The 22176-nt window shown below is 34.3% G+C and overlaps 1 protein-coding gene across 1 annotated transcript in view; it reads right to left on the bottom strand.

The window, feature by feature from the left end:
- LOC136039393 (probable N-acetyltransferase san) overlaps window positions 1-16125 on the bottom strand; it is a 32638-nt gene extending 16513 nt beyond the window's left edge. Inside the window, exons 1-2 of the mRNA XM_065723088.1 lie at window positions 16041-16125; window positions 7812-7948 (exon numbers count right to left, since the gene is read on the bottom strand). Coding sequence (XP_065579160.1) covers window positions 7812-7948; window positions 16041-16048 — 145 coding nt within the window. The 5' untranslated portion in view covers window positions 16049-16125. The remainder of the gene's footprint in view (window positions 1-7811; window positions 7949-16040) is intronic.
- Between the last annotated feature and the right edge of the window lie 6051 nt (window positions 16126-22176).

Raw genomic sequence — 22176 nt, 5'->3', positions numbered from 1 at the left:
TTTCAAGATTTTGTTTCACTGTAATATTAATTATATTTTCGATGTTGTAATAAACATAAAAGAATATATTTGTAATATAATTAGTTTTGATTAAAGCGCCATTGTAGTGATTTTTGTTCGTTTTAAGCTTCATTTGCAGACTCAATTTAAGTTTGACTCGTTTTGAGACTTATTTATTCATTTATATTAGTAACTGTTGTATGTTTGTTTGCTATGATTGTATATTTAATTTCTGTTTTGTTTTGGTTTTATTTATTCTTTAATATAAAAGATTTTTGTTCGTTTTGAGCTTAATTTGCATATTCAATTTGAGTCTTATTCGTTTTGAGATAACTTTATATAAAATCTTAAGATTTAAGATTTATAGTTTCAAGATTTATTCATATGGTACATGTTGTATGTTTGTTTGCGATGACTGTTTGTTTGCGATGACTGTTTGTTTAATTTCTGTTCGTTTTGGGTTTCATTTATTCTTCAATAGTAGTTTCTGATGGTTTTGAGTTTGAATATTATACATGTTTATTTCTGCTGATCTTAAGTTTAACATGGCCTTTATTTTTCTTTGAAAACCTTTTTTTTAGAAAAGTTATTTTTTTTAATTAATATCCAGTGATATTGAACATTCTACATTTTATTTGAGGCTTCATTTAAAAAGTTGATTCATTTGAGGCTTGATAAGATTAATTACAGTGGCGTATAAGCTCACATCATCTACTATGAAGGAGGGGCGGTGGATCTTTAAGTAGGTTAGTGGGGGGTTAACGTGAAGCCTCGAAAAGTGCGTCGTTATGCCCAAATTTTCTAACTATAAGTGAACCTTCAAATAAAGATGTAGAAGGTGCTTCAGATAGGGGCGATAGAAATTAAACTTTTCGTTCTCTGGAGAAAATTTTGGACTAAGCATGTAATGCGGTTGATTTTTCTGTTTAGCAAAGGCGATCTTATTCGTAGGCCTACAGGCCCAAAAAGTGGAGAGGTGAGGGCGGCACCTTGGGTGTTTAGGAAGTTTACCGGGAGGCGGAGGTAGCAAGTGCTACCATGAGCTCTTTTTTTTTACTGAGATTTGAGTGCCTCATTTTCCTATTTATCCTTATAATCGTGGCTAAATTTGCGGGTTTCTCATTAATGGGACACTGTGGTAGCACTGTGGATTAGTGCTCTGCTTGGCAATGCGAGCATTGGGTTCGATTCCAGCTGCCGCAAGTTTGGACGACAGGCTTGCTATCTGTCCTTGGAAAAACTGAAAAGCCCTTAAACTCAGTAACTGAAACGCCTTTATCACGTCCTATGCACTATCAATGGTTCAGGAGAGTTCATATCCTTATCTTTTTTTTTATAATGGTTGCAGCAGTAGCTACAAACCAGTAAAGAGGGAACCACAGCCCATAGTAACCAAAGTTAAAAAAATTAAGTTTAGAAAAATAATTGCCAAGTAAAAAAAAAAATACAATCTGACACTAATTTAGGAACAAAAACTTGATTGGGAAAAGAAATTTATAGTGATTTCGAAAAAGCTTTAAATCCCTCGAAAATGGCGTCAGAATAAAATGAAAAGTGCACCATTGGAATCAGCATGGTCCAAAACGAGGTATAGAGATATTACAATCCCCCCACCTTGAACTATAAGGAAAATCGCTATTTTGCATGGGTTGGCACTGATCTGTCTCCCGTATCTTTTTCAGGGTTAGTGGGTTGAAAGAACATCATATAGAAATGCTTAATTACCTATTGAAAAGCTGTTTGTCACGTCTAAGTGCGTTTTATAAATTCCAGCATCTGCAAGTGCCATATGGCACTAAAAATTACATTTTTTGTGCCATTTCCCAGGGGTTGGGACTACCAGGCTACCGGACCATCGTAGACAGATTTCTAATTGCTCATACAATAGATATTATTAATATCTACGTACTTCCTATAAATTTCACCATCTGCAAGTTCCGGCATTAAAACGGCACTTTAGGTACCATGTTTCAAGTAGAAAAGCTGGGGCTAGTGGGCTACAAGAATTTTTTGAGTGATGTTTGATAGCTCATTTGAAAGCTATTGCTCATATCAACGTGATGTTTATCAATTCTACCATCTGTAAGTGTTGAAAACATAAAACGGTATCATTGTAATAATCATGGTCCCTAATATGGCCCCCAGTTAAACCGTTAACTGGTGGTTAACAAGAACAACTACCGTATGTTTCTTCTTCAAGCCCCCTTAATAAGCTACGCAATTATGGTTCTGCAACGGTTTGCAACGACATTTTTAGTAGATCACTAAAGCCATACCCAAACCAGTGGCGAAATTTCGTCAAATCGTGGAGGGGGGGGGGGGGTAGTGCAAATTTGAAGCCAATTTTTCCAAGTCAAGTGAAAATGACAGAGAAAACTGAAAAATGAGCCATATGTTAATAAAAAAAAAGATAAAGCTGTACTAAAGAAAACGGACTCGTTTCCGTGGATGCTTAAATTAAGGAGACTTATCTTAGTTTTGACAAGATTTCTGGAGAAACTTACTTTCAACTAGGGGGAACTGGGATCCCCTTCGGGGATCAAACTAGAACTTTCAAAAGATGTTATAAGGGGAGTAATTGGGCCTTGAATCCTGAATTGGGGGAAAGGACAGAAGGATAGGTTCTAAAAGTTTGGTCTCCTATCTGTTTACAATTTTTGGCATTGTGACCCTTCTTGGACAAGAATTCATTCTTCCGTGATGTAGCGATGTAGACCGAAAAAGACAACAACATGTGTATATAGGCTTCGAGAATTGAGTTGACATTCCCATAAGATGTTGGGAGACCAGATTGACCTCCAATTTTCACTTGGAGAGATGATCAGGGGTAGATCGAAAGAAACTATGTATCCAGGTTAAAATAATGGATTTACCAGACCGAAAACTAAAAGATTTGGGAATAGCAAAATTGTGAAGAAGATGAGAATATGCCTTAGCTATAGTTAAGTCCCTAATAAACCATTGGTAAAGCTAAATTATAGAACAAAAATCAGTTAAAAAAAAACATGGGCCTATTATTAGATTTAATTAAACTTTCTCAAAATCTACCATCGCAATTCCACCTCAGCCCCCTAATGAGACAATAGATAGTTCTAGGCTACATACATTTTTTTCCTTTATACAAAGTTTTCTTTAGTATTATGAACTAAATGCTGATAAGAAATAATCATAAAAGATAATAACAAATCACAAAATCAGCAAAAAATTTTGTATATTGACTTTGGAGGACCTGACCCTATAGAGAGGGTCTGGGAAATAATTACGAAAGCAGTGATTATTACTTTAATAAAGATGACTGAGTGAAGAATCTAAAAGAAATTTTTTCCTATTTGATTTCTACCTTATGGCCTTTACAAAAAAATTTAGGCCTAAAAACGAAACAGAAAGTAGGCCTAAATTCGAGACCGAATAATTCCAAATTAGGGTCCCAGACCTAATTCCAGAGCTGTAACATATATCGAAGTATAGTTAAAATAAAGCCATAAGATATTAACCAAGTCGCTTTAAAATGGTATGTGGTGTTAGTTCATAGACGGTAAGAATAGAGGAATCCACATTCTTTAAATAATCTTTTCTTACAAACATAATTATATTATGAAGATGTCATTAGTGTAATTTTGTCCCAAGACGAAGAGCACTCAAAGCGAGAAAAATTTGTTTAATGTCAAATAAAAACAATCCCAGCAGTTGTAAATATAATATTATGAGCCCGAAAAACAACCTATATTATAATTCAAAATTAATTTTACTCCTTGATAGCTCCAATGCAAGTAAACATATGCATAAAGTATATAGTACACGCTAATGATTTGCCAGTATTCCCACAAAAAACATTCTAGCGATAATCTCTAGGGACTCATTGACCAAAAGTACCAGCTATATGTAAAACTTTCACTACGAATTATTTCCGACAAACAATAGACCGAAAATTCCTTCATTGCGCCTTTAAAGCCATTTCAAAGTTCAAAACTTAACTAGTCAAATTTTTTGAAGTAAAGAATGCAATGTCTTTGTTATTTTGGATTTTAATTTTCATGGTTTTTTCATTTTGGTGAATCTTTTTATCCCAAAGATCGAGAATCGAAATGCCCCCCCCCCCAATCAAAGTAGCAATCAGATATCCAACGAAACAGTAATCGTAGAACATCATCACCATTAAACTAATTAGAAAATCTGCTTGGATAAGCCTTCGCCTTATCTTTGATATATTTTTTTGAGAGCTAAACTTTAGTGATCCAATCCATGCCAATGAAAAGATACAGTGAAATCTTCCAATCAAGTTTCAGATTCTGAGAGTTTAAACACTGTTTTCAAAACAGACGTAAATGTATTGATTTATATTTTAAGTATAGTACACTTCTATTTTATGTAATATAACATATCTAATCTATCCTTAGCATATTAAATGTATCCCGTGGTAGCGCACTGGATTACTCTATGCTTGGTAACACGGGGTCAAGAATTCGATCTAGTCCCCAAGGCCGGGCGAACTTTTATTCGGTGATGGCAAATACAATTATCTGCGGCAGCGGCATGCCGTTGGCGGGTTGGAAATTTTTGGTGGTGCACAGCCTAAAACTGGTCAGGGACATGCCGCTGATCCATTGGCGTTTGTTTTATTTTAGGATTTTTTAACTAAGTTTGCATCAGTTTTTATCGGAATTCCTTCATTCTTCTAAGCTAAAGTTCTTAGAATATCCCAAACCTTCCCTTAATCCGAAGGATTGACAGTGACACCTTAAACTATATAGAAACTGAATTAATCTGATGAAACAGGGGATTAAAATCAATTCCCTTGCACCAATCTCCATGGTTACTTTATGAAACCTCAAGAGTACCCGATGACTATATCTCATTATATATTTTGACTTCCTAGTCATGTAACCTGCATTCCACTTCTTTGACTACCCTATACCCATGTGGCAATTTTCTGAGGTCTTTTCCCTTCGTTCCAATGCTTCATTCAAAAGGAAAAAAATGTTTATATACACTTTACCATTGTTTCTCTTCAATGGTATCGCAATAAAGATTATATGTCACATCTTATAACCTCACACACAGCCTCTCTCCTTTGGTTTTGAGAACTTTTATAGTAGCCATTTTTATTTGCTAGCTTTATTGAGCGAGAATTAAAACATTCAAGACACTTAACTAGAAATAAAAGCTCAAACACCCTTGAAAGCTTTGTAGTTGTTATGCATAAGAATAAGCTCTACCCGGTATATAATCTACCCGGTATGGAGCCAACATTGAACGCTTAGCAGTAACTATTAGTTCTGCGCCACTGAAAACTGTTTCTGCTACCGCACTTGTTCCTGGAAACAACATAACCTTTGATACCAAAGCTGCTATCCATGGCAGCTGAGTCAAACATATTTTCCTAAAGGCAGGGATTTGATTGGTTGCCTCAATCAGGGCAAGATCTTTCGATCTCCTGGAATATACTACCAAGCTATGACATGAATTAATTAAAAGAAAGAAGTTTTTCCTGAGGAAGTAAAGAGCAAATTTGAAACTTTAATCAAAAGACAATTGTTGTTTCACTGACTATATAAGATATATCTACAAAACCAACTCAAATGAACTGACTCGTGCTATTTTCTGATTTCTTTACAATTATAAAATTTAGTGTTTAACTCAAAAAACACAAAACCATACCCCAAAAAGACAAGATTAGGTAAAATTAGACCCAACAAAGAAGATTTCTGATTTAGAATATTATGACTACGCTGCACAAAATATGGACTAATTTACAACATGTTAACAGTCTTTCAGCAACCATGAAATTGACAATTTTGAGCATAAATTATGATTCTATAAAAATCTCAAGCTAGCTCAGTTCTCAGCATAGTGCGACAATTTAGATTTCTACACATATTGGAAAATATCACAAGTCAGTTTATCAGAGTTACTTTGTAGATACATCTTACATAATCCGTGAATCAATCATTTTATTTGTTTTAAGTTTTGACATCCTTAACTTTTTGACTTTGCTCTTTATTTCTGTAGGAAAAACTTAATTTTGTTTTTAAACCTTAGTTTTGCAAAATTAATTTTTGCTTATTTTTTTAAATATATACAAATATAACTTTACGAAACTTTTTTTTTGTTTAAGTTCAACGATGAAACTATTGAAGTGAACATGATTACTTAAGACCTTTAAATTTTGATTTTACTTCTGACATCCTTCAAAATTCCACACAAGATATGTGCAACGTTTTCACGTAAATAAAGAGTCTGAGTGTTATGTCACTATTGCTGCTTTTAAGAATTTACACGTAAAGATTCAATTAGTACCATAAAGTGAAAATAAAAAAGTGTCATTATATTCATTAAATAGTTATGTTTTTCAATATGCGTCTCCTTAGTTTTCCCTTATTACGGAGGTGGGAGGGGAGTGGGAGCATACAAGAGCGGGGGGTGTGAACCTTCGGTTAAGGATGTTAATCATCAAGATTAAAACAATGTCTTCGTTATCCTTATCAGCCTTTCTATTCTAAAATGGAACCAACAAGTAAATGTGGTAGTATGGCACATTATGAAGAAAATTTGTAAGAGAGAGCAGCTTTAGAAACTACTGATGTTTTCAAGGTGGGAGGCTCGAAACCTCCTGTAAGGGGTTTTGGACTATAACAAATTGACTGGACCTACTAGACTTTGCACCGCTCAGCTTTGTTTCGTTTGTTGAAGCATTTCATTTTTCGTTTGTAATTTCATTTATGCATTTTATAAATTCCTCAGTTTTGACGACAAAAATAGATGAATTTTTACCCTCTTTGGGAAAAAATTGATGTGTTGTGACACAAACTGGCAGAAAACACCACTTCATTGTGGCATCTTTTCTTGCTTAAAAAGGTCCTTACCTGATGATAATTGATCAACAACCTAGGTTGTAACTGCAGTGCTCATGTCATCATCAGCTGACGATTTATAAATAAAGACAGAACTCACTTTGAAATTTATGTCACGCTGCAATGCTTAATCTGCACAATTTTTCAAGTTGAATGGTGGCACAGAAAACTTCCTGTTACAACCAAAACCACAGAGTGCTTCTTTATGGTTGCGATGCACTTCATAGCCACAGAGAAGAACGCTAATTCCCATTTCCCTCATGCTTCAAGGATTACTTTAGTCACCTTGATTTGCAAGAAAAATTGTAGGATTCAGAAACAGTACATTAGATAAGTATATACAACATTTCGAGTAACAAGCACGCAAAGGGAGGATAGTGGTTGGGGAAGTGGTCCAACATTCACCCAAAGATCTCCCCACCAGGAAAAACGTGGAAATTATAAGCCGGAAATATGCTTTCTTTATGTGTTCTAGCAGTAGACAATTCACTTTCCGAATATCAGAATTCACAATAAGATAGAACATATTTATTTTGAAAAGGCTAGATAGGGTATGTCTTTATTATTCTTATTATAGTATGATATTATTGTTTTGTCTCAGCTTTGCAGTATGAAAACATAATACTTTTTTAATTTTTGATTTCCTAATTACCAGGAACTTTTATCCTGTTCCATGATCTTGTACCAGCCCCCCCCCCCCCCCCGCATTGTAAATATACCTGCAGAGTAAGATAGGAGGGAATTTTCCTCGGCAGGATCAATAACAGAGCCTACTGCTGCCAGAGAATTTAGCCCAAAACAATTGTGAAATCTGGGCATTTAGACCAAACTTCATTAGTTGGCGTGGGAAAGAAAATGAACGAATATATCCTCTAATTCTCCTAAAATTAGCTGTGTACAACTATATGCAAATATTATGAACATTCATTACGTCCAAAACTTTAGTGCTAGACTTCTTACCAAGTTTGGCCAGTTCACCAGCATCAACAACATCTTTGTAAAACTTGTCATTATAGGCAACTGGAAAGATCATCTGATTTATCCTTTTCAGCTGACGAATATTATGGTGAGTGATATCACCAAGTTCTACTTTGGCTCTGAAAAAAAAAAATAAAATAGAAACGTGTATGCTGAATGAGTTTGGGCTAGACAAACTTAAAGAATAAGGAGTCTTAAAACAATGACAGAAAAAGAAGTAATTACAATAAACGCTTCAAAATTGAAAAAAAAAACACAGAATGGGAAGAACTGGAGAAAAGAACCTTCGAATTAGAAACAGACAAATTATTATTTATAGCAAGAACAGTAAAAAATTACTTTATAGTAGGGTTGGCGCATCCATTAAATTATATAGAGGAGAAGGGGGGAGGGGAACTGTGCGTTTTGAGGTTTTGACCCCCCCAAAAGATGCATTCTAAAGATACAAACTCCCTTTTTAAATTATTGATGAATTCAGGACCGTATTTAGAACATACCTATGCGAAGAGAAGATTTTTTGAATCACCCCTCTCCCTCCCCGACTCGAAATTTCCGTATTTATAGTTTAATTACTCTAATGATATATCAAATTTGATCAGAAAAAGATCAATGAAAACATCAGGAACAAATTTAGAGTATAAATTATGTCAAGAAAAGATGTTTCTAAATCCCCATAAACTCTAAAGAAAATAGGAAATTTTCAGGGATTTGTAGGAGAAGAATTAAACTGGGGTGTCTTAATGACATGATATTTCAAAGCTAATCAACATAAAAAATTATATATTTTGTACTAGGAATCAATGTAAATATATTTTTCTCAATAAGCTTATTATGCTTCATGAGCTATTCTTGATCTCCTGAAGTCGAAATTCAAAATCTATTTGACCTTCACAACCCATCAAATATTCTCTTAAAGTTTCAGCTGAATCTATTAAGCAATTCAATTGTGTTCCCCAAATATTGCAAATATTGCATTTAATAACCTGGATGCACATAATTTCTCTTCATTTATTTTGGCATTCAACCATTCATAAACTATAAGTCCCATAGGAGCTTTCTCATAAACAACCTGTATGAGCTCCCTCGAAATACAACTAATTAGGATGAAAAAGATTATCATCCTATTTTGACCTCCCTTCTCCCAACAAAATGTGTGCTTGTGTTGATCCAAAACTTATTTCTATGAATTTTGGACTCATCCCACGCCTGAGATCAAACATACCGTCCTTGTCAGTTATAAAAATTATTCGTACACAACTTGCGATTGGCAAATTTTACGCTCCTTATTCCAGGGTATGTGGGGGTAATGTCATAACTGAACACGTATTTGTTAAATCTTTCGATTATTTTAAGCAAAACAGCCATCTTAAAATATTGATAGGATGTCTTAGGGTTTTTGGGATTGGGTTCGAGAAAAGGTTATGGGAGGGCTCTGGTTACCGGTTTTTGATACTCTGGCTCCAGACCAATCCTGCAAGAGAGAGTTTGCTGGTTGCGAATTTTGGATTTTTTTAAACAAACCATTGTAGGTTGGAGTCAGTCTTTTGAGAGGTTTGTATATACATATGTTATTCAAATTCTGCTCCATCCGGGGAGGGGGGGAGTAACTCTTGAGATAGATGAAGGAAAGTTTGGCAAGTACAAGCATAATTGCGCTCGTGTTGTTGATGGTGTTTGGGTATTTGGTGGTACAAAGCAAGGGATTGGAAATTCATTTATGGTTGCTGTACTAGATTGCAGCAGAGTTAGCTGTTGGGAATGATACGAAACAGAACCCTGTCAGGTACAACAACAATCAGTGACGGTTGGAAGGCCTATGACTACCAGAGCTATCAACACTTACGTTTGAATCACAGCCTAAATTTTGTTGCCCTACAACAGGAGTTAATAGCCAGAACATTGAATGATAATGACAGGACGCCCAGGAAACACACTTTTGATAGAGGAAAAGATCATGTAAAAGGGTATCTCGCAGAGCCTCTATTTCAAAAGAAAAAGTATTTAAACACATTGAGAATGCATCAATTCATGAAATACATGTCAGAGCTTTAAAAAACCATAGTGCACCACCAAATTGTTTTGTTTTTTAAGGATATTATTTAAAAGTGAATTGTTAATGTTACTACAGACCATTTGACAATTTAAGGTATATATCCGCATCGAGTCTTAAAGCAAACCAATTGTCTTTTCACATAGTTTAACGTAATAACAATCATTGCTGAGGCTTTGAGAAAAATTACTGAGGACCACTGGGCCAATACAATCACCCCTGGAAAAAAAAATCAAACAAACAAATAAACACACATCAGTGATTTTTCTTGTGGCAAGGAATATAAAATTCCACATTTTTTTTTTATTTTTGTTAAGATTCTATGACTTTTAGGGGTAATTCCCCTTATTTTTCTCAAATTCATAACTTTTGATGGGTAAGACTAAACTTGATGAAACTTACATAATTAAAATAAGCATTAAATGCAATTCTTTTAATGTAACTATTGCTATTAATATTCGGTTATTTGGAGTTTTGGTTACTATTCAGCTGGGTCACTCCTTACAACAGTTTGTTACCACAAACTGTTTGAAAAAATTTTTTTATATATTTATATAAAAAAAAAAAAATACATAGACCTGGCATGGCAAAAATAACTTTAATTTTCTTATCCAATTAGATTGTGGATAACCAATGCCTCTGGATTTTATAACTTTAAAAAAAAACATAAAAAAAGGAAAAAATGCAGCTTGGAGGGGTTTCATTGCTGATATGAATATGAAAACTTATAAAAAAGCTAGAAATCATGTGAACAGACTGCTGCACGAAAATAGGTGGGAGTTTGAGTCAATTTTGATTAGGAATTCTGAAAAAAAATCCAAAAGCATTTTGGCAGTATGTTGGTCGTTTTTCAGGAGATAAGTCACAATCGCCCAGTGTTTTTAGGGATGGTGCTATTCTTATAGAAAAGGACATCTGTAAAGCCATGAAGTGCCACTGTATTTTTAGCAGCAGTTTTGAAGCTTCTGGGACAGAGAGTTCCACAAAAAATGAGTGTGAATCAAGTATCAGGAATGATTTAACTAGTCTAAATGGAGTATCTGATGTCCATTTATTTTCTATTTCCAAGGTTTTGAAAGTGCTGAGAACATTGGATACAGGTAAAAGCCCAGATATTGACAGTATTACAAATAGTATGTTAAAAAAGAGCTAAGAGCTCATATGGCACTTGTGACAAGGCAAGAAGATCTAAGAGCCAGAAGCTCATATGGTATGAGCTCTAACAAAATCCTAAGAATCAATAGATTGATTTAAAAGGAAAAATCAGAGGCTTAATGCCGGTCAGGATTTAAAATAAGAGCTCTGAGTCATGATGTCCTTCTGAATATCATAATTCATTCAGATCTGATCACCCACTCATAAGTTATAAATACCTCATTTTTTCTTATTTTTTCTGTCCCTTTAGCCCCCCAGATGGTCGAATCTGGGAAAACGACTTTATCAAGTCAATTTGTGCAGGTCCCTGACATGCCTACCAATTTTCATCATCCTAGCACATCCAAAAGCACCAAACTCGTTAAATCACTGTACACTTCCCGCCACCTCCCCCAAAGAGAACGAATCCAGTACGGTTACGTCAATCACGTATCAAGGACATTTGCGTATTCTATCCACCAAGCTTCATCCTGATTCCTCCACCCCAAGTGTTTTCCAAGATTTCTCCCTCCAACTCCCCCCAATGTCAAAAGATCTGGTTGGGATTTGAAATACGAGCTCTGAGACATGAAGTTCCTTGTAAATATCAAATTTCATTAAGATCCAATCACCTATTCGTAAGACAAAAATACCCCAATTTTCACGTTTTCCAAGAATTCCGGTCTCCCCCTGTAACTCCCCCCAATGTCAAAGGATCCAGTCGGAATTTAAAATTAGTGCTTTAAAGCACTAGATCCTTCTAAATATCACATTAAGATCTGGTCACTGTTTTGTCAGTTGAAAATACCTCATTTTTCCAAATTCCCCCCCCCCTAACCCCACCAAAGGGAGCAGATCCGGTCTGGTTATGTGAGTCATGTATCTTAGACAGGTTTTAATTCTTCCCATCCAGTTTCCTCCTGATCTCTCCACTTTAAGTATTTTCTAAGATTTCCAGCCCCCCCCCCCCCCCAATGGTGCTGGATACAGTTGAGATTTAAAATAAGAGATCTGAGTTACGAGGTCCTTCTAAATATGAAGTTTAATGAAGATTTGATCACTCCTTCGTTAGTTAAAAATACATAATTTTTTCTAATTTCTCAGAACTAACCCCCCCCCCCCCCCAATGGAGTGGATCCATTCCAATTTTGTAAATCACATATCTAAGACTTCTGATTATTTTTCCCACTAAGTTTCATCCCGATCCCTCCAATCTAAGCATTTTCCATTTTCTAATTTTAAAAATTTTCTAATTTTTCAGAATTATCCCACCCCAACTACCCCAAAGAGAGCAGATCCGTTCTGGTTATGTCAATCATATATCTAGGACTTGTGCTTATTTTTCTCACCAAGTTTCATCCCAACCCCTCCACTCTAAGTGTTTTCCAAGATTTTGGTTTTCCCCTCCCAACTATCCCCCAATGTCACCAAATCTGGTCGGGATTTAAAATAACAGCTCTGAGACACAATATCCTTCCAAACATCAAATTTCATTAAGGTCTGATCAACAGTTTGTAAGTTAAAAATTTCTTCATTTTTTCTATTTTTTCCGAATTAAGAGGCCCCCCACTCCCCCTCCAGATAGTCAAATCGAGAAAAAGACTATTTCTAATTTAATCTGGTCTGGTCCCTGATATGCCTGCCAAATTTCATTGTCCTAGCTTACCTAAAAGTGCCTAAAGTAGCAAAACCAGGACCAACATACCAACAGAATTTGTGATTGTTATATGTCACTTGGTTAATACCAAGTGCCATAAAAATTGGCATCTGTTTTATGTGAATGCTTGTCATTCTGTTCAATTGGTCATTTTTAGCTCTTGCAAAGCCACTATACAAGTCTGGTAGATGTGATTCTTTTCAAATTTACAGACCAATTTCTATTACTTCAATATTTTGCAGAATAATGGAAAAAATTTTGGTTAATCACATACAACTATATGTTATATAAATGGGCTATGGTCAGAGGCTCAACATGTATACAGTCTGAATCTTTTGTGTAGTATGCAAATTTTGTAGGTCATAAAAGACTTCCAGCAGTTTGCTGACAAAGGTGACCCATTTGATTGCATACATTTCAATTTTTCTAGGGTCTTTGACAAAATATGCCACTTTAAGCTGCTTCAAAAACTCCAAAATCTTGGTGAGCATATGAGTAGGTGAATTGAAAGTTTCATGATTGGCAGAAGTTGAGCTGTTGTTGTTTGTCAGGCAAAATCCTCAAGTATATTAGTTAGTAGCAGGGTTCCACAGGGTAGTTGCTTAGGTCCAATTTTATTCTCTATATATATAAATGATTTATCATCAGTTATAAGGAATCCTACAGTTAAAATTTTTACTGATGATGTGAAGTTGTATAGGAAAGTTGGCTTGGTACAAGATGGAAAAACTACTCCAGGAGGATATAGAAAGTTTTTAATTATACAAGTCAAAGGTTTGCCCTATCTTTGAATGTTGCTCTCCAATATGTTACCCTATAAATAAAGATGATAGGAAGAAAATTGAATCAGTAAAAAGATCTGCTACAAAGCTAATTCCCTAACTGAGGCATTTGTCATACTAAAAACATGTTTAGAGGAGTTAGGATTGCTGAGTCTTAACATCCATTGGAAGTGCTCTAATCTTCTCAGTGTCCACAGTATTGTAAACGGGATTGTAAAATAGCATTCAGAAAATTTTTTTTTCAAAGAAGCCATTATACATCAAACAGGCAAAATGTATAGAAATTTAGCCTCCCCTAAGCACCAAAATCCAAAATAGGTGAGACGTCTTTTGTAAATAGATCAATAAAAATTTGGAACTCATTACGTGATAGTTATCTCACTGCTTGTACTGTTCCTAGTTTTAAGAATGAGTTAGTAAACACCTCTTTTTACAGTGATGTGTATTGTCAACCATAAGTCTAACACTGATTTTTGTTTAATATCCTGCAGTTGCAAATTATTTTAAAGCTTTTCTATACCAAGAATTGGAAGAAGAATGCACCATCTTTAAGGACCAATACAGAGCTCAAATTTGAATTTCCCAAGATGAAAAACATTTACATGTAGAAAGAGCATTAAACAAGGCAGTGATTCATGTTCATCTCATTAGTAGCTTAGTAATAGAAAGATCTCCACCTTTACCCTCAATCATGTAGCACCATGTATTCAGAAACCCCTTCTAGCCTAGGGCTTAAAATGGAAATTGCAACATTAGTAATTATTATATTCAAAAAGAATGTTAAAAGGCACACTGAGGGACATGTTCATCTTTTACTGGTCAATATGATCTAAACACAAAAAAAATAATAAAGCATTGAATAGGGAATTCATTGATGCATTTTTCAATTGGTAAAAGGTACTGATACATTAAAGCAACCATACTCAAGAAGTGAAATTAGGTTAACCATAATGAAATATACCAAAATATGATGCAATTATAATACTTTAGTAACAAGTTATGGAAACTACAACAGAGAATAATGGAAAGCAGGCTGCCCAAAACACATTATATTAAATACCTAACCTAATCAAATCTATGCATTAAATATTTAATTGAAGTATATCTGCATAGTAGTTAATTTTTCTTAAGCTAAGGAATTATCACCAAGTGCATAGAGAGATACTGGTTTTACAGCAGATCAAGAGCAACAGTAGGCTAGGCTATGGTTGCTATAATAGTCTACATAAGTAGGCCTAAGAGGTAAAATTCTAGACAAGCTACTTGGCTATCTTAAAAAGGAGTTAGGTAAGGATAATGAAGCTTTCAGTAATGAATCCAGGACCAAAAACATACTCTGGGAAGGTATTTCAAAGCTACTATGTTAACCCTCTTCTGATTCCTATGTCTTAGAAAATTGCTTATTTGATAGGTCTATACCTGGTAAAATTCTAGTTAATTGACTTCTTGCTATCTCAGAAAGGGTTTAGGTTAGGAAAATGAAACTTTCAGGGATGACTCTACAGACTAAAGTATATCCTAGGAAGGTATTTTGAAGCAACTACCTCTACTCCTTCTCCCTCTAGAGGGCCCTGACCTTTGATGACCTTTAAAAATGTGTGTGTTATAAAAGTGAAACTTTGCAAAATAGAACTTCTGCTTAATTGAAGAACAACAAAATTGTTTTCAGCTTCATAACTTTGCTCAATTCCATTTCATAAGGTTTTAAAGATATGCAAATACATTCCCTAAATTTTGAAAAAAAAAACATTGATATGGCTCAAAATTCTACTCAAATAACAGGAATTGCATTTTCAGAACTAAAGGCAGAGAAAAAGCAACTAGTAACTGAAAATTAAGGTAAAATGTTGTTCTGTCAAAATTTCAATAGACCTGTCATGAAGGCAAATTTCAAGGCACTCTAGAGGGAGAAGGATTGGAGGTGGGTACTTTAAAATACCTTCCTGGGACATAATTTAGCCTGTAGACCCATCCCTGAAAGTTTCATTTTCCTGACCTAAACCCTTTCTGAGATAGCAAGAAGTCAATTAACTAGAATTTTACCATGTTTTTTTCTAAATTTAGGAAATGAATTTCAACAATTATGAAACCTCATAAATTGGAATCAAGCAAAGCTATGAAGCTAGGCTATAAATACTTTTCTCATAGTCTACTTCATTTTAGAAGAATATTTATTCTGAAAGGTTTTGTTTCATAACACAAATATTTTTAAAGGTTATCAAAGGTCAGTGCCCTCTATGGGGAGAAGGAGTGGAGGTAGGTAGACTACTTCAGAATGCCTCACAGCAGGCTATACACTTTAGTATGTAGATCCATCCCTGAAAGTTTCATTTTCCCAGCCTGACCCCTTTCTAGGACAAAAATAGCTTGTCTAGAATTTTACCTTTCAACTTTTCTACCCTAAATTAAAAATTATTCTAAGTTTGAGCTGTTGGCTAGATACTTTCCTCAAAATTAAATGAATAGAAATTCTACAGACTACTCCTATTTTACAGTGTAATTTTGTGCCTATTTGATAAATATTTTGGATAGCAAGCTTGTAAGGTCTGCCAGTAGTCTATGAATACAGTTCTGTAAACTCCACTTACATAGTCATGCTCCTATTTTTTTGAAATTTCTGCCTAAGTTAGTTGTTACCTCGGCTGCAAAATAAGCGAAAGACGCTTTTAGAAGTTTCCTTTGACAGAAAATATATGATACAGATGTGTAAGCGCCCTTTCTTCCCATGTTAAAAAAGGTAAGGCATTCGGGTGCCTTTTGGCTATGCATGATAACATTTATCCATGCTAGAAGCCTGTCTGAAAAAATGAAGATGTGCAAGCACAAGCACCGACTGGATTGGTGTCAGAAAATTACTTTTGTTGGGCGTCTATATTAGATTCATTTTGTCTATGGAAGTGTCTCTCCCATTGAGATATAAAATAAATTATTATATACCTCTATTTATTTAAACTTTAACTCTCTTAGTTATCTATATTATAAACTATTTGAACTCTCCTGAAAGCTGATAGTAGAAGTTTTGCAAATCAAGCCGCTTCGTGACACTTGCGATTGTGCTCTCTAAAATATTATTGCTATACTTGTAAAATCACAAAGTTTTAAGAGCAGTTGTCATCAAAAACTTTTTCATATAGATTCAACAATACTCAAGTATTTTTAGTTCTGAAAGCATTAATTTAAAATAAACACTATCAAATTGCAGGCCCCATTTTTTGTGTCTGGAAGTATTCAATTATTTTTTTTTTCACATAGGTAACTGATAAAAAACACAAAAGTCTGCAAGGTTTTACATATTGCACAAATGTAACATGAAAATAATTAGTTCAAAAGGACCTTACCAACAGGTAGCACCCAAAAAAAAATTAAATAAAAATAAACAACTTTTTCAACTACAAGCAAGGAGCGACATTAAAACTTAAAACGAACAGAAATTATTCCGTATATGAAAGGGGTTGTCCCTCTTTAACACCTCGCTCTTTACGCTAAAATTTGACTCTTTCTCATAACTCTACTTTTTAAAACAATAAAAATTTTAGTGTAAAGAGGGAGGCGTTGAAGAGGGGACAACCCTTTTCATATACGGAATAAATTTCTGTTCATTTTGAAGTTTAATGTCGCTTCTTACTTGCAGTTAAATAGCTTTTTTTAATTTAATTTCTGAGTGCTTTTTAGTTAATATATGTTTTGTTTTTAGCTTACCGCACATGAGTAATTAAAATGAAATTTTCATATTAATCTCTTATGGCTAAATGGCTTTCTAATAATTTTGATCGGACGATTTTGATAAAAAAAGGATTAAGGGAGGAAGCCTAGTTGCATCCAAAATGGTGGCTATTTAAAAAGGCAACTAGAACTTTTTTTATTTTTTTACGAACTCTTTTATTAGTAATAAATCTACTTTTTTTATTTTTTTACGAACTCTTTTATTAGTAATAAATCTACGTAACTTACAAATTAACTTACGTAACGAAATTCTTTATTTTATATTTTTATTTGATATATGAGGGGGTTCTCCCCCAAGTCCATAGCTCGCTCTTTACACTAAAGCTTCAATTTGGTCCTAATTGTGTAAGAATGACCCCTGGATCACAAAGACCTTATAATAAATAGTTGAAATTACTAAAAATGCTTTAGCGTAAAGAGCGAGTTGTGTTTGAGGAGACGATCCCCTTTATATACATGATAATTTCTGTGTGTTTTAGGTTCTATTGCTGATCTTTACTTCCACCTGAAAAATTTTTTCATTAATTTTCTCATTGTTTTTGTTAAATAATACTAGAGAATCCTGCGTTCCCTTCATGGAAATTTTCTTCCCTCATGATAAGTTCCTCCATGGAAAAATCCTCCCACCTATCCCCTTCCCCTTTCCCCCTTTAACGTGAAAAAGTCCCCCTCAAAACGTCTGTACACGCCCCAATAAGCAATACTATGTGTAAACAATGGTCAAAGTTTGCAACTTGCAGCCCCTCCTTCGGGACTGTGGGGGATTAAGTCGTCCCGAAAGACATAATTCTTAGGTTTTTCGACTTTGGTGAACAAAATGGCTATCTCAAAATTTTGATCCAATGACTTTGGGGAAAAATGAGCGTGGGAGGGAGCCTAGGTGCCCTCCAATTTTTTGGTCACTTAAAAAGGGCACTAGAACTTCTAATTTCTGTTAGAATGAGCACTTTTTTACCATTCAAGGACTATTGGGTTGATACGATCACCCCTGGGGAAGATAAAAAAAACAACAAATAAACACGCATCCATGATCTGTCTTCTGGGAAAAAATACAAAATTCCACATTTTCGTAGATAAAAGCCTGAAACTTAAATAGTGGGGTTCTCTAAAATGCTGAATCTGATGGTATGATTTTCGTTAAGATTCTTTGACTTTTATGGAGTGTTTCCCCCTATTTTATTAAACAAACCAAATTTTCTCAGGCTTTAACTTTCCATGAGTTAAACTGAACTTTAAGAAACTTATATATTTAGAATCAAGGTAAAAATGTGGTTGTTTTGATGTAACTATTGGTATCAAAATCCCTATTTTTAGAGTTTTGGTTACTTCCGAGCCGGGTCACCTCTTACTACATAGCATGTGGAATTTGGCCAAATATTTATTTATTCGTGAAATCAAGTAAATCACAAATAAAGTTATTACGATAAGAAAATCAAATTTTCTAAATAATGTCAACATAATAATAACTATTGTGTATAATGTAAAGACAATCAAATTCGTCATAATCTTGAAATAGTACAGCAAAATAAACAAAAGATTTTATTAATTCATTTAGTCTGCGCCAAAAACAAAAATGGGCTGCAGCAAATAACTAAGCTATTTCAAATATTTTGCGCTTCCTAAAACATCCGCTATGATTTTCATTTACAAAAGATGGTCCAGTCACGTAGCAGAAAAGGAAAATGTCAAACAATGTAAGAGACAGGTATTTTAAGAAAAAAAATACAAAATAGTTAATGCTGAAATCTGTAGACCAAGTTGCCCAAGTTGCCTTGACATAAGGCCAGAGAGACACCAAAACTTTGACAACTGTTGCAGGTTCTAAAAAATTTTTGCTTTTTCTGAATCCGTAGTGAGGCACCTCCTGTGTTTAAAAATGTTCTGTAGAGAAGAGGTGCCGAAAGCTGAACCTAACAGCAAATGTATATTAAGGATAATACACGTTAAGAAACAGAGCCTTTCTCATAATGGGTAGTAATTTATTCCTTCAATGTTCTTTCTTTCCCATGCTTTCGTACAAGATTACTTACCTTCTGAACAACCTCACTCCTAACAAGCTGTCTGGTACATTGAAATGGGTGCCTAAATTACAATCAGCCCTATTCAAAGTCCAGAAAACAAAAGAAAAACAAATACTTTTATTCTTTATTAAATACTGACTGCTCCTTTCAAACTTGAAAGTCATTCAATGATGTATTTCATCAAGTTGAAAATTTTTGTACAGCCCGGCATTTCACAAAGACCAAAGAAAATGAGCAAATAATCAAAACTGCACAGAGTCTTTATTAAAGAAAAATACATACCATTGTAAACAATCCTTTTTTACTCGAGAAGATAGTGAAATTAGAAATTATTGTGGACTCGATTTGGAAAAAGTATCTTTTTCAAGTGTTTTTTTTTTCAGATTTTAATTGTCTCTGTGTCACTGTGTCATTAAGGATAATACACGTTAAGAAACAGAGCCTTTCTCATAATGGGTAGTAATTTATTCCTTCAATATGCTTTCTTTCCCATGCTTTCGTACAAGATTACTTACCTTCTGAGCAACCTCACTCCTAACAAGCTGTCTGGTACATGTGGTACTGTCTGGTTCAAGGTGACAAATCGTTAGAAAATCCTTTTGGAAACTCTGATCTCAGGCAGAAAATTTTTAGGGCCTTGTTTGAGTTAGCATTACAGAATTTACAGCGAGTCGACATTTTTCTCTTTAGTGTTTGATTTATGCCTTTTTATGTCAACTTGAAAAAACCTGTCAAACATTTTTCCTTGGCTGCCATTTCAAATTTAGTACTTAAAATTTTTACCTTTATTAAAATAACTGAATTATTTTAATCTCCCTGGCCGCTCTTCAAAAAAACCAACGATTTTTTTCTTTATTGTGTCCAATTTACCGTCGATTTTGAATTTGATGCTTGAATTTGTTATCTCTATGTCGACAGAAAAAAATAATAGTCTTTTTTATGTTACTTGTAATCGATAAGAGGCTGATATTGTGGACTAAGATTTTCCGTCATCTTAACAGACATCCTAATTTGCACTTGAGTTAGACAAGCAATTGCATTGTTTTATCTAATTCTCTGACAACATGATAAGCATTCTGTATGTAAAATGACAGCTAGTATCTGCTTCAACAATAAAATTCTTGTAAAATATCAATTCTCATACCAAAGATTGGATTGTTTCACCATTGGATTTGTTTAAATTTCATTAGTAAGTACGTGGTTGTTTGAAATTTTTAGCCCTATACAATGCTAACTATTGTAAGCATACTAGCAGTCAATAGTGGACCCTAACCACAGGTGCAGATTTTTAGATTGATCCCAATTTTTTTAAAACACTAGGTAATACTTTAACCAGAATATTAAATCTTGAACAAGGTATCTAAGTCACAGCCTTATACAGTCCCAGCACCTATCAATCTGTGAAAATTGTTTGAAGCAGACAACTCGTACTTATAAATAAGTCAGGCTATACAGGCGACTCCTATTTTAAGTTAAAATGTAAAAAAAAAAAATTCCGACATTGTGGCTCGCCAATCCCAACTAGCCAGATATCAACCATTAGCTGATGTCAACTTTCTAAAACAGTCTGCATCATATTGAAAATTAGAAACTTGTCCTCTATGCATATGAGAGGTATATTTTTAATCAAAATATTTTCTGAGACTAGGCATGAGGATTATCCTAGCTGTAAAAAAAACTAACAGTTGGTTAATTTGGTACTAAAGAGTACTAAAGTACTACTTTCAAAAGTACGGACAAGGATCACGTTTGATATGATTACATAAAAAAAACTAGTTTTTTTAACGGAAAGTAAGGAGCGACATTAAAACTTAAAACGAACAGAAATTACTCCGCATATGAAATGGGTTGTCCCCTCCGCAATCCCTCGCTCTTTACGCTAAAGCTTTAATTGTTTTAAAAAGCAGAATTGTGGCAAAGAGTCAAACTTTAGCGGAGGGATTGCGGAGGGGATAACCCATTTCATACACGGAGTAATTTCTGTTCGTTTTAAGTTTTAATGTCGCTCCTTATTTTCAGTTAAAAAACTAGTTTCTTATGTGATTTCTGAACGTTTTTGAGTTAATGCATGTTTGATTTTGTTTGATTTTGGCTCTCCACACATAAATTATTAAAATGAAATTTGCATATTAATTCCTTTTTTGGCTAAATGGCTTTCTCTTAGTTTCGATCAGACGATTTTGAGAAATAAGAGATGGGGAAGGAGGCCTAGTTGCCATGCAATTTTTCGGTTACATAAAAAGGCAACTATAAATTTTAATTTTTCACGAATTTTTTTATTAATAAAAAATATACGTAACTTAAGAATTAACTTACGTGACAAACTTTTATATTCTTTAAAATTTTATTATGTATATGAGGGGGTTTGTACCCTCGTTAATATCTCGTTCTTTACACTAAATCGTAAGTTTTGTCCCAATTCTTTAAGAATTCCCCCTGAATAAGAAAGGCCGTAGAATAAATAGTTGAAATTACTAAAAATACTATAGCATAAAGAGCGAGGTATTTATCTCCTCCTAAATACCTCGCGCTTTATGCTAAAGTATTTTTAGAACCCCTCATATGCGTATTAATCTCTGTTCGTTTCAAGTTTCAATGCTACTCTTTACTTTCAATTGAAAAAACTTTTCCATGTTTATTTTTTCATTATTTTTTTTTTAGTAATTTTAGAAAACCCTGCGCCTTTTTCATTGAATTTCTGTTCCCCCATGATATGTTTCTCCAAGGAAAGATCCTCCCACATAACCCCCTCCCCTTAACCCCACCCCCAAAACCAAAAATAATCCCCTGAAAACGACTGTACACTTCCCAATAACCATTATTATATGTAAACACTGGTCGAAGTTTGTAACTTGCAGCCCTTCCCCCATGGACTGTGGGGTAGTAAGTCATTCCCAAAGACATAGTTATTATGGTTTTTGAATATGCAGAACAAAATAGCTATCTTAGAATTTTGATCTGTTGACTTTGGAGAAAAACT

This window comes from Artemia franciscana, chromosome 19, assembly GCF_032884065.1.
Source record: "Artemia franciscana chromosome 19, ASM3288406v1, whole genome shotgun sequence".
Taxonomy (NCBI): domain Eukaryota; kingdom Metazoa; phylum Arthropoda; class Branchiopoda; order Anostraca; family Artemiidae; genus Artemia; species Artemia franciscana.
Note: the sequence above shows the minus strand (reverse complement) of the source record. Positions and strands in the feature narration are given on the sequence as shown.